Genomic DNA, 18,482 nt, shown 5'->3' with positions numbered 1-18,482 from the left:
AACTGACAAAATTTCTATTTGCCAAAACACCAAAATTCCATTTTGTAACGTGGCATCACGGTGACCAGTCTGTCACAGCCAGAATACAGTATTTGTTCAGCTCCAAGTACTTCAAATTCTCTGGAAGCCTGTGGAGCACACACAAAGAGGATTCATCCACATCTGGATTCACACGGAGGGGTATCACAGAGAAGCAATGGGACAAAATGAGAACAAGCTTGAATAAAGTGGCAAGTGAAGGAAGGTTGAGGTTTCATTTTTTTCTTTTGGCATTCACCAGATCCCCAGCAGAAGCACACGATATCTTCAAGTTCAGTACAATAAATTCCTAATACCCATAATGTTTAGATTGCTTGCTACTGTGACTGTTTATTGCACAACCGTTACGTGCAGCACACATAGTAGGGCTGCTTGACTTTTTCACTGCCTGTTTTTTTCCCCACTACTTCACAAAAAAAGAAACAAGGGGGCAAAAAACCCCACAAACCAACCCCAAAGGCAGCCACCTTGTCTTCACCACAATGGGAGGTAACAGTTCATGCCATTGTCTCAGGATGTGATAACCCAAGAGCACGTCCATGTCCATGAGGGACACTGGTGCTCCTGTAACAAGCAGTGAGCAAGAGGCAGTAGTTTGAAGCACAGCCCTGGGTGCCAGTTATTCTACCTTGTCAGAAAAGAGTAATTAGAGAATAGCTCCCTGTTGCCTTCAACTCTCTCCTGCCGCCCCTACTGGTCCTCATCCATCATCATGAAGACTTCTATCAGTGATTCATTATGAGAGGGCTGCCTTTCCAAGGGAGGCACTGAGAGGAATTTTCCACTTCTCCCTCCCTCCCCTCCTCTCTGCACGGCAGCAGTCTCATTTCATTACAAGCCCAGGATCTTAATGTCAATGGCTTCAGGCACTTGCTAATAAGGAACAAGCAGTTTCCAGGAATAGGAGACACAATGAGTGCATTAAAAAACTCTTCCGAGAAAGACACTCATATTTCCAGTAGGGAAGGTGAGCAAAAGGTAAGGGCCTGTGAAAAGCTGAATGAAGTCCTGGAAGGAGGGTGGGCCTGTAAAGTACACAGTAACAGCACTGTCAGGCAGGATGAAAGAGAGCAAATACTGGTTTACCTACAGGACTTTAAGAAAAAAGAGAAAGGCAAATATGTATTTGGAAATATAGTACCAAGAGGCACAAAGCATTTCAAAAGCAATGAGCATATTCGGAACAACCGAGCCCAGACATATTGCGACAGCACTGGGTTCTAACTCTGCCCGTTTTGCTGGTTTCTCCTTCAAAAGTAATTGCAAAATTTCTCTCTGCATGAAACAGCAAGAAGACTTACCGATTTTAGTAAAGCACTCAGATTCATGTGCATGTACCACACGCCTATACAAATATTACAAAGGAGGAATTTTCATTATTCCAATTCCTTTGATCTATTCTAGCTAGGTTCAGAGGATCCTCCAAAAAGAGCTTGAAGTTTTTAACAGTGTTGTTGGTTTAAAGAAAGCTATTTGCTAACTATATTGTTATAGTTATACATACATTATACATGTAAGTAGCATATAGTTATATGCTAAACTAAACTCTCCAAGTTCATTCTTCCAGATACATACTGCAAATGGGGCATTTTTCCAGACCTGGGGTAGGAGCGTCCCAGTTGCTGAAGAGCTGCCATCAGAGCGCGCTGAACTGGTCCTACACTGAGGACATGTAATACTTGAGAGCGCCACTAAGTTCCTCTCTTGAGGGCATCAACCGACACCTGATGTCACCTGTTCCTTTGAGGCTGGGAAACAACATTGCTTGAAAAAACAGCTTTATTTGAAATAAAGATTTAAAATCAGAGATACCAGTTTTGAAGGGTTTGAGAAAAATTGCATTTAGGGTAGGAACTGAACCGAGGCAAATCAAATTAACTGATGTAATGCCAAGAAAATGAACCCTTTTGTGGAATCTGAATGTTGTGTGCTCGTTAAAGGTATGTTTCTGAAACTCCAGGTTTGTACAATACTTTTAAAGTAATAAATTATAATTACACAGCAGCAGATAGACTGTGCTACTCTTGTGCTTACTGGTGCCAGAACTCTGAACTAGGCTCCCAAGCAAGACAAAGTTCTCTCTATCAATGTGATTGAAAAAAAAACGTACTGCGCTCGGCTTGTTTTGAGTCAGCTTGCTGTAAGTATGCCAAGTGAGAGAAGATTAAGGCTAAAAACCTGTCTTTCAACAGCTGTTAGAACATGTCAGGAATATCCAGAGGATGAATATATTCAATTTGTACAAGAACACTGACAGTCTGAAACTATGGAAAACTGAGTAATAGCAGGATATCACATGCTAATTTATCTAAAACAATAACTACAAGCAAAGGCTAAATATCACATGATCAACCGCATGACGTTTAGTTCCAAAATTCTGGTCTAGATTTATCTCTGTTAACACAAATGATTTGTTCCTTATAGACCCCTTTTAATAGAGATCCGACGCAGAGAAAAGGAGGATTGGATAGGAAGAGAGAGATCCATCCAAAAAGCTTGGCGCTTCCTAGCTTGTGGTATTTTAGTGGAGCATATAAACATGTCAGTGAGATTAGACCCCCCACTATCCCTTCATGCAGGCCTCAGTGCCTATATTTCCCCACTGAGAAGCTGTGAGAAAAGCATTAGCAAAAAGAATTTGGCATTTTACTACTGCTGAGGCAGGCAGAGTTTTTATGCCTTAACAAGCCATAGCAGGACAAAAAAAAAGTGCTATGCAAACTGACCTATTTCTCTTTTTCTACACATAACTTCCGTGCACACAACACAAACTTACTTGAATTACTAAAAGAGAAAAAGGACTGAAAATCAAAAATAAAAATACTTTCTAATTATGCTCTGACCTCTGCTTTATAAGGGAGGCTATGATTTTGCTTCTGGTATTCTAGAGTTGTAAAGCCTAGTATTTGGTTAATTTTACAGATGGTATAAATCTTGATCAATATTAAAGAAAAATCTAAGTATTGTAGCCATTGAAAATACATCATATTCTATTACAGCTTAACTGCACTAGACTATTTATAACACAGGAATAACATAATTGCTGGATGTAGCTAACCAAAATTTATAACCACCTTCGTGATATGAGGGTTTCTTCATCACTAATATTATATTATATTCTTGATAGATGCTGTGAATTGTTTGTGGGAATGATGAAATTCATTCATTAACCGTACTTACTAGTGAAAGGATTGTTTACAAAATTAATGATGAAGAAGAACTGTTGCCATCTATCTTTGGCTTCCAAAGGAAACAGCTTGTTCCTAGGAAAAAGTATTTAGTCTTTAGTGTCTGCACTGTCCTCGTATTATAAGTGGTCGCAGTACTCACTATATTTCTTTTTTCTACACTAAGTAAAAATAGGAAGTGTTATTAGCCTCATTTATTGAGGGGAACTGACCCACCCTGATTATGCAAGACATATCAAAACTGTAGCAAGGCAGGCAATAATAGCCCAATAACTCAAGCTACTGCTACAATCGCTGGATCTCTTAAAAACCTACAACTATTCCATGTACCTGCTCCATACTCACAGGACTTGTACTCCTTTGGCCAGCTCAGCTGGCAAGAGCTGATACCATAAGCTGCTACGAATCTCTAATGCCAGAAAACCCTAGAGAGGGAAAGAAGAGACAAATTTAATACTGCTTCAGTTAGGAAATATTAATTAAAACAGCAGCCTAGAACTTTTCTCTGGATTGTTCCCATTGAATATAATGATTACCACATTGACCTCCGAGTCGTTCTCCTGTGTCTCTTCTTTCACACAGATTACTGTGTCTGGAAACTCGTTCGGTGTCTGCATTATAGAATACAGCTCCTAAGGCACATAAGGACCTATCACCAGGGAAGTAAAACATGTGAATTACAACAGTGCATGCACTGGGGTCACTCTACTGTCATGTGCGAGACCCCTACCAGAGGTTAACCTGAGTATGGATTTACATTATGGTTAAACATATTTTGGGAAAAAGCTTTATGAGAAATAAGTAGAAATTGATTCAGTGGTAATAATACTTTACTAACCCCATTTTTTGGATCAGTTTCTTTAAATTGTATGTAACACAGGTTTATTAAATGCTGATATGATAAGACAGCCACACTGCAATATTGAATTATGTTCAACCACACGCTTATGGTAGTATGAGATGAATTTGTCTACCATTTTAAATGGACAGAATACAGACTCTGTTGTCATAGAACAAAAACTGCTGTCCAAGAGGTATTTTGGTGTTACTATTTAAAAGAGACCACCAGCACCAAACTTCAAGACTCATGGTTACTTGAAAGGCCAATGAAACACTATTCCTGAAACAGAATGCAGTTTCTGGCATCAGCTCTCTACTGAGGCTGGAAATCTGAAAGAATGACAGCATTGGCATTGTAGCTTGGGATTGAAAGAAAAAGGAAAATCTGTAGTTTTGTTAGTTAAATATAAAAATCTGATGTTAGCTCAGTCAGCACAGATCAAGTTTCACTGCTTGACCCAGAAAGAAACCCTCTTCTGAGAGGAATAGTAATTCTTTCAAGCTATGTTTGCAAGTTGGGCCCAGGAGAAGGAATTAAAAATAGCAAGATAAGACTGATGACAGTAGTTAAGTTTCTAACGTAAAAGTGGGAGAGGCCAGTCTGACTCATCAGCAAAGAAAAGATAACTGGAAATGGGAGATTAATCATTCCCACATGATTCCCAGACCTCCTAGTAACTCAATCTGAACACTGTGAAAGCTAAAAAAAGATATGGCTAGTTTTGTCTTAGCTGAAGAAGCTTAATAAGACACCGAAGCTGAAAATGTAAATTAAAACTCCAGAATGGATACCCTGGACAACGATTCATGGCCTGCGAATAGAAATGGAGAGTCTGCCTCAGGCCACAAAACTAACAGGCTCTCACAGCACCTCTCTAAGTGATAACATGAGTGATGCAGCTGCTGAAGAGCTCATGTGATTTGGGGGTTCTTTTGTTTTGCGGAGTTGTGTGTGATGCAGCTCCAAAGTCCAGCTACAAGATACTCCAATAAGCATCTTCCTTAGCTGGCTAGAATAGCAAGGGAAGTCTAGATGCCGATATCCCGAGGTCACAGAAATAACATTGCACTGATGTATTGCATAGAGGGATGGCAACAAATTGGAGCGTAGTGGTCATTACCCTAAAGATAGATTAAAGCCTAGAAAAAGAAACAAGGAAAGGATGGTTTTGAAATTTAACCCCTTATCCACTCTGACAAATTTTTTAGCCCCTCACATTTCTAGAGATTATTCAGGAGATCAGAAAAATAAATAACCTAAGTAAAAGAATACGCATCTGTCTCTGCCGAGCTGCTACGCTTACTGTTTCTATTTCGGAAATATCAGAAAGACTGTCTACCAAATACCCAAGGCTACCAGTGGGGAGGACATAAACCTACAGGGAAAACTCATGTGAAATTAAAAAAAACCCAAAACACACCAACAAACCAGATAACTGAAGTGAACCAGATTAATGAAAGCTAAAGTGAAGTAAACACCACAACTTCCCTACCTTCTGCTACATAAAGTGAGTTGTTCCCATCCCGGACTGGGAAGGTACCATGGCTGCAGATGACCTAGACTTAGAGAAACCAGGATGACAAAGGGAGACAAGATGGGTCCAGAAACCCTGCCAGGAAGGGAGGTTCCTAGGACAAGGACAAATAGTCTTAGGTTTTGCTTAAAAAAGTGGGCCAAACAGGAAAAATATCTACTTGTACAAACCAACCCAGCAAACAAACAAAAAACCTAGATACAAAGTGTAATAAAAATCTGAAAGGACTATGCTTGGTCTAAAGAAAGACACTTTCTAGTTTAACAACAATCGTTTCACAGTCTCCAATGATCAAGTGGTCAGAGACTGCCAAAAGAGGGTTTAACTCCTTTACTCTGTCCTCCTTAGATGGCCATCTGGGTACCCTGCAGGGAAGTCTGGCTGTCCTGGCAGGAAGCTATAGGCACAGGTGGCTGGGGCAGATTCAGGATCTTTTTAAAATGGCAGAAAAAACTAAACTGGAAGAGGCTGCCTTTTTCAGGCCAAACAGTGGTAAATATTTAGTTGGGACATTTTTCTGCTAGCAGTAGAAGACATCAGCTTGTAAGATTACGAATTCTTTTTCTGCTACTAGATCTTCATGGTATCTAGTTGCAGTCTAAAACAGAGAATGCTAGTGCTAGAAACGTACAAGTTTGGAAAACCTGGCCTCCAGAAATCTTTCATGAGCTCTATAAAACCTGACAACTGCTTGCTCCACCAGAGCAGTGCCAAAATTAGCAGGGTAACAGAGCAAATACATCTTGATGCTCTTAAACTGGGCAAACTCTGCAAAAACTAGATAAAATTCTTTAAAGAGAAATTCCCACAAAACGCAAGAATTTTCCTTGCCTTTGGAAAAGAAGATCAGAAGCTAATTTTGTGACCAAGCACTTGTCCTACATAACTGCATTAAAATAAGTAGGAAGTTCAGGTATATCAGCAGTTACAGCTGCTCATAACCAGCTGTTAGCTACAGAGCTTTCCAGGTAGTTCTATTTCCATGGGGAAAAAAACCATTCAATACTGTTTAGCAGTTCTTGATGTTTCCGGCTTTTACCCACGTCCTCTCTCATGACATCTCCTGGAAAATACATGTAAACATTACATTATTATGTAAACTTTTTACGTAATGGCAGGTTTTAAGTCTTCTGTCAAAAACACATCCATAGACAAATAGAATACATAGGCTTTGAATCTTACTCAGCTAAACTGAAAGCGAAGACTGAACTGCGTTATAGCTGAAATCTATAAATATTAAACATTTAGATACTAAAACCAGTTGTATTCATCAAAAAGGATTTGTTGAAGCCTTTGTGAAGGTATCTTTCACTGAAAAGAGAACTTAGCTTCTCTACAAATAAAAATACGGGAGATAGAGAATACTTCCTACCAAAGGAACAAGTAGCTGGGTACACATTAAATTCTGTTTTCTCAAAGGCATTCAATGCTTTGTGCTTAGAGTCATTTTCTGAGTACCTGTATAAATGAGAAAGAAATATCAAGCTGGGATTAAATATATAATATGACCTGACTACTGTATTGGGTATATCCCAATATATACTTACGAACGGCAAATACTTGAAAAGGGAGTGCAAGAAACAGGGTGAAATCTTCCTCTGATATATTCTCCCAGCCTCTTTTAAGCAACAGATCAGGAAAGCCCTGAGCTGCATATTGTTTCTCAACCATTGTGGTTAACAGTCAGAGATAGAGCTCTTCCACAGATAGAGCTCTGTCTAATCCTTGTTTATGAGGATTTTTATAAACTGCTGGCCTCTTCTGGTGACAAATTCCATATTTTAAGGATGTACTTTTGGCAAAAGGTGGGACATTCTATTTTGGTTGCCTCTTTTTCCAAACTGAAGAGTTTCAGTCAACACAACTAACATCATCTTACTCTGACTCTGTTTTGTGTCCATTATAATCCTGCGTATCATTTTTTATAATTATAAAGCATCTGCGCTGTGTTCAAAATGTACCATCTGTTAATTCTCTGATGGCACAATTACCAATAACCCGTGTGGGTTTCTGGCTGCTCTTAGGCATTTGCAATGTTGTCTTATCCATCCATGAATTCACTGTTGAATATGGTTAAAACTTGTTCTCCAGGGCCCCATGCACACCCTTTCATAGTGAATCTCTCTGACACAAGAGTACCAGAAGGTCTTTCTCATTCTCCATGCAGCCAGGCAAAACTTTGATTATGGCAGATGATTTCATAGTATCAGGAAACTTGTTATTAACCTCACTATTCCTCTGTTTCCAGGTCATTTTTAGAGTCATCTGAGCACCATAGGCTTCACTACCAGAGATTGTTGTAGGAACCCTCTGCTAACAGAGGAACCTGATGATCAGTCCCTATGTTTCATTGCTGCTCCCTTACTCAGTCACTCTGCCAGCCATCTTGGATTTTTGAAGTAAAAAACTTCTTGAAAGCTTCAGTGTATTATGCTGACCTTAGACCATAGAAAGCCCATCAATCTGTATTACATGTATCAGCATGTTGTAATTACAGTGTTTTGGGTTTGTTTTTTTTTTTTTTTTGACAAATCACAGCTGAGATAAAGGGCGCTAAAAGGTGCCTTTCCTCCCTCACATTCTTTTCACCCATCATACTTTTCCAACAAGGCTCCCAAAACCACAGCTGTGGCAAGGATAACTCCCCCTGGAGACAGCACATAGTGCTAGCAACTAGCTTCTGAGGATCAGGATAAAATTTTCTCGCAGAGGTGAGAATAAAGACTTCCTCTTTCAGCACCTTCCACAAAGTCTCATCTTCCATGGTTTCAGTTAAAAAAAACCCAACCCTCCTGAAACAACAAAACCCCACAACCTCCACCACCACTAAAAAACCGCACAGAACAAGTGGTCATTTTGCCTGTGATACATAGAGACTCTTCACAGCCTTCTCACTGACTGCGAGCCTCACTGAGACTCACAACTGTCTTAGTTTTGGAAATCTCTTGTAACAGAAGAAGAATGAAATAAAGTTAGCTGCTGCAACATTCCATTTGCCAAACTGAAAACTATGGCATATGATAACCATGTCTTCCAGAGCAAATCCTCATTACCCTAACAGCTTGTATCGTGTAAACTGCCGTGTCCCAGATGATGCTCTAATAAAGATTATGGTGTGAAATTCACAACGCTGATATGTGACTGTAACCAGGTAAACAGATCTTTGGTGTCATTGTGTTCATTTTACAGAATACATTTTAATCCCCGCGTTTCAGTGATTATTAAACTGTGTCACAACAGTGTTTTCTAAACTTCAAAAGTGTAGAAAGAGAAATATGAAAGTTTCTTGTATTCTAAAATAAATTATTCCAAATTACCATTTCATTTCAGAGCCATACTGTCAGTCCTACCTTATCACAACTGGTTTTCTTAGATTAAAGGTACTATTTTCAAGAAGCATTCTTGAAGACGGATTCTTTTCTTTTCCTAGCCTTTCCCCTGCCATTATTTTTAGATTAATGGACCTGACATGCTGGCAAAGCTAACCTGGGATTTTGAGGGGGAGAAATTAGGGTGGGTTCCCCACCCCCAACATCTCCACATCTCCTGAAAGGTGGTACTTGCCTGAATTAAATTTATTTTTAGCTTCTCAGCAACAGAGATGCCAATTCCTGTCTCTGTTGGTCCTTCCAATACTTTTGGCTTCTTATCGCAAAGTAATTTCCACAGGTCTAGTGCACAGTCACCTTATGCCCTTTGTGGAAGCCTGCTCTCACTCATCTACAGCACTTGCATCCAGTTTAGTTTAAAAACAGGTTTCCTGCCTCCATCTGTCAGTTTTAAAGTTCATGTTTAAAGAACAGGACTTAAAAGAAAAAAAGACACCACTAGCTGAAAGAGTAGACAACCAAAGAGAACTTTGCACCTCCAGTTCATACAAGAATGATTACTCTAGAACGTTTTCAGATTAAAATTAAAATAGCATAATTTCTTTGTATGGCATGAGCTTCTAAAATGTAAAAGCACTATTACTTGCTGAATAACTGATCTATAGTTGCAAGACATAGTATTTTCAGAAGCCTACCTTTCTGGTAAATGTAATTGTTTCAGAAATTGTTGCATTTGCTGTGTTTATGGAAACAGAATGTTAAATTCTCCACAAAGGAGTAGGCCTTCTCCACTTCTGCAGGATATGATACAGTTTGGATTGACTCAGCAGCAGCTTTTACTGTGACTTCCAATCTGGGATACATCTTTATTTCCAATTCAGATGAAAAAATGCTTTCTCAAAAAGAAAGTGGGTCACAAGATACAGCAATCACTCTTTAAAATATTAGAAATCACACTTTTTCACAGGATACACACAGGGTACAGTTTCAGCTTCTTACTTTCCATATTCACAGTAACATACTTTTGAAAAATGATCTATTTAAGTGCAGCTTATAGCCATCAAGTGCCAGTTTATTTTGTTCTGCAGAAATATTTATAAGATACCAAATACTAGCCGAGTTACTCTTTTTGTGTTCAGACTTGCTCAACCAGTTGTGCACTACATCAGTGTTGAAAGAGGCTTCTTGGAAAGCTGGAAGCTTCACAGTTTTCATCTGTTCCAGCTGAAGCTCTATATCAAGAATAAACACAAAGCTCCCATGCTCTAGATCTGCAGGATAAGACACTGATCATCAGGATAGCTTGTATACTGAAGACACCATAATGCCCTTTGGGTTCAGGATATCCATGTTGTACGGGAAGACTTCCCTATTTAGACAGATTGTCCGGAATGTTTACAGTCACTTAAATTTGTGGAGAAGGAACAGTGAGGAGACCAGTCGGCTTGATCTTGTTGATGCCTCCATCTAGGATGCAGACCCTTGGGTACTTGTTTTTCACTAGATAAGCTGCAAACTGAAACAGATACATTATTAGCACGCTGTATATTATAGTCCTTAAATGGAAATAACTTTGTGTTAAGTAAGGCAACTTGAACAAAAGAAAAAAAAAAGTTATCAGACCCTAGAAGTTTGTTCTTTGCACCAACGAGTCCAACACAGGAGTCCAGAGCTGTCTGATGAAACAGCTGGGATGAATTTGGTGGTCATGAAAGTGTCACACTGATAACTCAACTTCATTTATCTCTGCTTATGCAGGATTTTACCTCATTCTAAAAGGATTATTTAACCTCAAGAGTAATCACTGGAACCCCTCTCTCAAAGCATGAAATAACAGATATTTTTCTCTCCATTAATCTAACTCCCAGCTGTTTTCTGTGGGCTCCCAAGTATACACGCACCACAGTTTGATGGTATAGTCATTTGCTTACCTATCCAACTTGTCTGACGTGGCTTGATTTCACAGATGTCAAATATGAATTTGGAGTCTAACAGCTGTATTTCCCCCCACTCCCAATCTGCCCATGGACAGGTTACATAGTGCAAGCACACACATACACGCACCACCCCCCACCCCAGTCCTTGCAAGCCTCTCTCCTCAATTAATTCCATAAACCAAACACAGCAGTTGCCAGTTTCCATGTAGCAACTTAATGAAAAGTTCCTTCATGAAGTAGGAACAATATTTTGTGTATATTAATAATAATAACCAAAAAATAAAAAAAATTATGCATCAAAATATCAAAAGCCAAAACCAAAGAAACAATATTGTGTATCACATGTCAAACTTGCCTTTTAAATTCTGACTTCAGTACATTAAAAAGCAAGCCACCAAAATGCATTAATCAGAGAGAAACTATAACACTTTTACTTTATTTCCAATAGCTGTGAGAAAGACTGCCCTACCATCCCAGTCTTTGAGATTGTTGCTTTATAGTTGCTCAACAAATTAGTACCATTTGTAAAATCACTAAGTGCTTCGAAATGGGCTATTTAGAACATTTGTAGTTCCCTTTTTGACTCTTTAAAATGATTTGTGACACTATTCCAGAACCCTGTGCAAACATGATGTCCAAATAACTAGCTTTACACAAAGAACTAAATTAGCAACTCCAGAAGAGCAGCAGGCACCCCATCCAAACTTAGTACATGGGATTTCTTTTTACATTTACATTTCTTCTGATTACCCATGATACTACTACAGATACTAAGATGTACTACATGATTACTTGATCAAGTACAAGTCCTAAAATAATCTCTTTAACAGGTAAGAGTTCATAGTAGCAAAGTTTTAAACTCCTCCCATAGCCACAACTTTTGCTACACACTGAGGGTATTCTATATATGCAAGGAATTTATCTCTGTCCACTTATGTGTTAAACATAGCTACTGCATTCCTTTCTCTGCATTTCAGGATGGATTTAACCAGGGAGCGAGCAGCTAGTACGTGATCTATAACCACTGAGGACTTGTTGAGGCAGAGTGAGAGAGGTCATGGTGGATCAGTCAGGACATTTTAGCAGTTAGGTTTGTTTCAGGTACTTGACTAAGAAAGACCAAAAGGAAGTTCAATCACCTCTTCCCTCATTAGTTTGGGTCAGTCAGTACGGGATTCAAAGGATCAAACGGAAAAATCCCCACAATCAAACAATCAAAACAGTAAAGTTAGACCATATGTGGATGCCAGTTTTCATGAGAAAAGTAAATGCCATGCTTTTAGAGGGGCTCTCTGATGCAGAGGTGGTGTAATATGCACAGAGATATCACTAGGAAAGTCCAACTACCTCTTTCTATAATCACAGTCCATAAAGATACGGTGTAGAGTAAAACAGAGACAAAGATTTTTCTCTTTGTCAAAAATAGCACTCAGCTGTGCATATCATGAGCTACAAAAATAGTATATACTCCTAGTGAAACGCTCCTACCAGACATCTCTACTTCATATGTACATCTGTCACCTCACAGTGCTCTCCACTTGTGACTAATGGATAGTGCTCTGTCCTGGACCCCAATGCTGCACTTACAGCTGGCAGAAATAAAAAATGGCAACAAGCATTCAGACTGACAGAAAGCACTATGTTATTTGCTGAGTCAATGCCCCATATGTCAGAAGACAGGTTCCACTCTATGCCTAATGATAATTTTACACTTCCGATAATAAACTGTGAACTCTGCTCCAAGTTTTTGGATACCCTAGCCATAATATAACTACCATTCCCTGTAATCTGAAAAGAAAATATGCAAACGAATGCTTTGTATTTAGGGTTTGAGCATTAAGGCGTGTGTCCCACTGTATTTTAGAACTGCTTTAGTAGCCAAGGTATGGCTGGAAATAAATTTTCCTCACTGCATATGGCAAGAGGTTCCTTTATAACCTTATGGTGAGGAATGTCTCATTTGTTGCAGAGCCTCTGCGAAGCAAGCACTGCAGAATCTGTGGCTGTTAGCAAATGACAGGCAGCAAGCACAAGACCACAACAAGACCATATACCAGATGACCTGCCTTTTTTTTTTTTAAGTTGTCACAGAACTGTCTGCAGTTGTCTACATAGCTTCGGTGAGAAAGGCTGCAAATACAGCTCAAAATACTGCATCTGCACATCCAGCCAGGGAAAATCCAGTGAACAGGGAATGCACTACTGTTAGTATCTCACTACTATGGGAATTAGCTGCAAGTCAGGGGCCCAGGGGCATATACATTGCCACAAGCTGAGAGCTGCCAAACTCCAAGTATCAGCCTCCAAGAGCTTTGCACATACACGTGTCTCCACACTGCAAAGAAGAAGAGAGGTTTAACTCATCAGGTAATAGGATTTGATCTGATTAAAGACATTCCTAGTTCTATCTTCTGCTTTCCCACGTTGCGTCACTGAAAGTAGAAACATTAGCTTTTGGTAAAGAGTGGATTTAGAAGTAGACTTTTACTAGCATCACAGTCTTCCTAATTGAAGCTTTTACTTTTTATAGTTCTGTTCCTCAGTATATGTTTGTGCCTTCCTCTCCCAGACAGGAGCCTGTCTGTCACAAACAAGAATGGCAATGCGTTCACCATGTTTCTGAAGTATTCCGACACCACCTGGTATCCTTCCATACCAAAATATACTGTATGAAAGTAGTATTTTCAAAACACATGACAGTGTTATTTCTGGCATGTGCGCTGATGGAGGGCACGAAAGGAAGGACTATTTGAAATAGCTACATAGACTTCCTCCCCAGTGTGACCTTCATTTATGTTCAAATATTAGTAACTTAAATCCAAGAAACTAAGAAAGATAAAAACCCCTAACATTTCCTAAAAAGTTGAAAAAAAAAATAAAAATCAATGATCCAAGCGGAGCAAAATTTCATGCATCAGAAAAAGCCCAACATGCTCTTCTGAATTAATCCCACAGACTTTCTACAGCAGAAACTGCCACCTCAGACTTCATACATGGGCTGTATTTCCGTTATAAGCACTATCGTGAAGTGTTCACCAGAAGTTTAAAAACAGGCATCTGAATACATAACCTGTAGTACACTAAATAACCAAATTTACAGCGGTGCTCTTAAGACAGAAGATAACATGGTGAGGAGATAAGCAAACTGGTTACATCATCCTTAGTAACCTGTAAATCGCCTAAATTTTGAAGAGAGATTTAATGAAACTTATAAGAGTAATGCACAATTAAATTTCCATTATACAGGTTGATTTTAATGAGACATGAACCTCTGTCATTTATCAGGTTATTATGCTTTCTCAAATTTACCAAATGCTTGTGTTGACACTACTTCTGAGATGTATCTCTTCCCCCATACCACCAATCGATCACAGTCCTCGGTAATGCTTCTGTTTACATTTAGACAACAACACTACTTGGGGGAAGCAGTGTTATGCTTATCTGAGGTAGGGGATTAAAGAGATGCTACAAGACTTTAAGATCTTCCCTTTATGCCTCAGGTGGCCTTTCCTCAAAACGTTCTTCCCAAGAAAGTTCAGTTACTGTGGTTTTATAGGCTGCATCTAGCGTTTAAATTGAACTTCCTCTTCTTGCTTTCACAGCAAATATTATATACGAGAGGATGAATATCTGAGCAACTTGTTTAATGACTACTATGTGATAGCTTTGGTGAAGACTCTGGAAACACTGTTCCTTTATTAAGTAATGCATCAATCAATTCCACATAAAACACCCTTCTGGTGAGTATAACTGAGCCAGAAAATTGTAATTTGCATTTGAAAGCAGTCAGCTAAGACTCATGCAGATACAAGAAGTCAGGCTTTTGAAGACAGACAAGATTACAGAAAATTCATATCAAAATTTGGGCCAATATTAAACATTTTACCCTGTATTGGTGTGACTCTCAGTACAAACAGAATAAAAGGACTGCTCCTTTAAGTACCATCGAGAACCTTAATAACCTGCACATTGGATCATTTATCAAAATGTTTCTACTACTGTTCCAAGCAGTAAAATCACAGCTTTCAAGTATGCTGAATGTATTACACCAGGAATGTCACATTTTCAGACTGTCTACAGCAAAGAGTCTAATAGCACAACAGCTTGAGCAGCATCATTCCCAGTACCCTTCGGGCTAGCCATCAGGGTTGCTATGTTCACATTATTCACTTTCACAGACAGTCTTGTGACAGATTGTAATTAAAGGGCAAGTTGGGAGGGAAGGAGGAGTAACGTACTGTGCCAGAATACAAAAAAAGACCACTGTGACAAATGTTACTGGGGTATAAATGTTAATATCACACTCCAAAAGAGTCAGAAGAAAAAGAGATACTTTAGAAACTGGAGAAGAAGCATCAGCCAAATTTTGTATTACTCATCCATTGCCACAAAATTATTATGTTTTCCATTTGTAAATACATGCTACACAAATCTCTCAGGGTCTACAGTCTCTGCTGCTGTATGATTTCAGTCAAGAGTTCACCACTTTGAAAGCACACCATAGTCAAGGTGATCAGTCTAGAGCTTTTTAAACAACACTTTCCATATGCCACAAAGCAGGTCCAGCACACAAGATTATTTTTAGTCAGCTACTTCTGGTATTAAAGGGTTCCAGCAAAATGAAATGGCACTGTAACAGCAAGGGAAAGATAGGCACCTAAAGCCTCCCATATCAACAAAACAGTGACTAGTTAACGTTTACAGTATTAGTATGAACTGAATGCAAGTACAAAACACAAAAAGCACAACTTTGTGTGAAAACATATTACGTTTAAAAAAAAAGGAAACAAGAAAAACAGAGAAAAAAGAAAAAAGGAGAAAAAAAGGAAAAAAGCACAGAACTTATGGCTCAAACAAGATCAAGGAAAAATTCTCTACACGCAGACCTGGCCAAAAAGGAGCACTTTACATTCCATCAGTACAAAAATACAGCAGTAATGTAAAGGACTTACATGCAAAGATTTGAAAATAAGCCTACACAAACAGGTATTTAATAGCTGGTTTCAGAATAAATTTTACTGAGAATGAAAATAAGAGTAAACACTCAAATTTCTCCAAGTAATAAGTTTTAAACACCTGCATTTTTAATTTTCCGCTTGGAAATGATATTTAAAAAAAATATACCCTGCTCAGAGCAAGCACTTGAAAATGAAAATGCAATTGCAGAGATTTAGGTGTTGTAACACAGCTAATTTATACTGACCGAAATATATTCAGGGCACCCAATACAGTTGAATGGATTGTAAAATTAAAATGCAGAAACCAAACCTACTCCATTTTGGATTCAACAGGAGAAAAAAAAAAAAGCTGTTAGTGAACAGAAATATGTATTTTTAAAAAGATGCAGAACAGTTGGCTTGAATATAAACAAGAAAGCATGACTCTCTGAAAATTTCAAGTCTAAAGATTGCTCTAGATGTTGAAAAATATTCAAAGAAATACTTGACAGTGAAAAATCTTTCTTTGTAGTTTGCAGTACTTTTTAATAACACTACCCAAAGTGCCAGTTTTGTCCCATTTCTTCTTAAAGTCCAGGACCAAAGCCTTTGGGCCTCCCACACAATGGGCACATTCCCTCCTGAAGCAGCCCGTCCTCTTCAAAAGCTGATTCAGATACAGTTTAGAGAAAAGCAGAACAACATTGCCCCAGGCAAGCAGTGTGGATACGGTAATTGGCAGAATCACCAATACCATTCTAGCTGGCAATATCCTTACACAAGTCTTCCGAACCTACAACACACATTTATTAGTTCATTACCAACTCTATTTCAATTACCACTATTTCAAATTCTCTCAACTGGAATATCAGGAAATATGAAACACTGGCTTAGAGCTGAAAAACAGCCCCAGAAAGCGATAATTCCATGTTATAATGCAACAGCTTTGAGTGACATGGATACAACCTAATCCATGCAAGCTCATGCAAGGACAAGGGTGCCCTTTCAGAGGTGCAGCCCACAAAGACACCATAACCACAGCCAAGACTGACAAGCCTGAAGGAAACTCTGGAGCCCACAGCACCACTCCAGGATTCAGTTTCACCATCTCCCATTTTCCTGTCCTTACAGATCTCCCAGATGACTGAGAAGAGCCGAGATCCTGCTTGCCAGCATTTCTCAGAAATCAGACACATTTTGATAGGTAAAGCTGAGGACTCCACAATTCCTCATCTCTGAAACATCCAAACTGCTGTGCAGTAAGGCACACAGATGGGCCAAACAACGTCTGCATCAGGCCACCAACTAAAATTTCCAGTAACTGTAACTCTCAGTCTCAGAAGATTACAAAAAAAGGAACCTATCTGGAGTTTTAGAAGTAGCCTGCTTTCCTGGGCACCTACTTCAGAAGAGGAAAAGGAACACTCAAATTCTGCTCCTAAGCCTCCATCTTTCATCTTCCCCTTTCCCTCTTTCATACCTTGCTGGAAAGGGGGAATTATTTAGGTCATCCTTGCTGTACCTGAGGCATTCAGTGCAAAATAACCAAAGCCACTGACAGGGGCAGCGTTACAGCAGCATAACACAACTCCTGGCTGGCACCCAAGTGTCTCTCGGGCCGTGTGAAGAGCAATGTAATGGCAACAGCAGCTGGGCTACTATCTGTCAGTGAAGGAAAACATGCATACATGTTACAATAATAAAAAAGATTAAATAGAATAATACAGACTTTACAGAATCAAATAATGAAGCCTTAACCATGTCTTGGGTAAAGTTACAACCAGCAGGATTGTTGCTGATTAATTAAGCCTTTCAATCTCTTCAAAATATAAGCTTAATCTCTTCCTGTTTGTAGGCAACAGACAGGCCTGATGACTCCAGTAGGTTCTGAGTCTGAATGCGGAAGGGAGGGTGATGCCCTAACAAAAACAAACATGAAAAAGAGCCATTCTGGGAATCATAATGAGCCCCTCTGTCCCTTCAAAGAGACAACATCTTCAGTCTTCATTCCACTTGTTCAATCACTTTTCTGCAGGGAACATTTACAAGGAAATACAGAATCTAAAGGATGTATAGTGGAAACATCTCAAGAAGTTTATTGCCTAATTTGTATTTACTCCAAAAGTTTCATTACGCCCTTCTAACTAAATAGATCTGCCTTCAGAAGCACGAATGCACCTGCCCTTTAGTATTCTTTGCAACACCTAATCTTCAGATCACCCTATGAAGTTTCATGGGTATCCATTTGTGTTTTTAAGACAGGTTTATAACAAGAAACCAGCTTCAGCAGGCAGGGGCTTGCTTCTCTGCAAGGCCTGAGGAAGACAACAAAATCAAACAAATTCAGTGGTAACTGGGCACTTTAACCTATGTGTCTCACTCTTCATATAAGAAGAAATGCATTGTTGATAGTGTGCTGCGAGAGAGAAATTGTTACTTTCATATAGGAAATTTTTTTTTCCAAGGCTAGGAATATGTTATGCAAAAAGAATCTTGATCCTGACCCTCTCCCTCTTGTCTTTAAAAGGGTCAGAAAGATCTCATGGAAAAATTGGGACTGCTTGTCTTTGCTTTGGAGATAATTCATACATTTTATCTATTAACTACTGTGATGCAATGACTACTTTGCTACAGTAACTTGTAGAAATTGTCTAGACAATGTATTTATAGCAGCATA

At 39.0% G+C, this 18,482-nt stretch overlaps 1 protein-coding gene across 2 annotated transcripts in view; it reads right to left on the bottom strand.

Annotated features, from left to right (window-relative positions):
• Positions 1 to 9,765: 9,765 nt before the first annotated feature.
• TBCK (TBC1 domain containing kinase) overlaps positions 9,766 to 18,482 on the bottom strand; it is a 112,371-nt gene continuing 103,654 nt past the window's right edge. For both annotated transcript variants that reach the window (XM_075090714.1, XM_075090713.1), the window contains one exon: positions 9,766 to 10,447. In XM_075090714.1, coding sequence (XP_074946815.1) covers positions 10,337 to 10,447 — 111 coding nt within the window. In that variant the 3' untranslated portion in view covers positions 9,766 to 10,336. The remainder of the gene's footprint in view (positions 10,448 to 18,482) is intronic.

This window comes from Phalacrocorax aristotelis, chromosome 4 (genome assembly GCF_949628215.1).
Source record: "Phalacrocorax aristotelis chromosome 4, bGulAri2.1, whole genome shotgun sequence".
NCBI classification, from domain to species: domain Eukaryota; kingdom Metazoa; phylum Chordata; class Aves; order Suliformes; family Phalacrocoracidae; genus Phalacrocorax; species Phalacrocorax aristotelis.
Note: the sequence above shows the minus strand (reverse complement) of the source record. Positions and strands in the feature narration are given on the sequence as shown.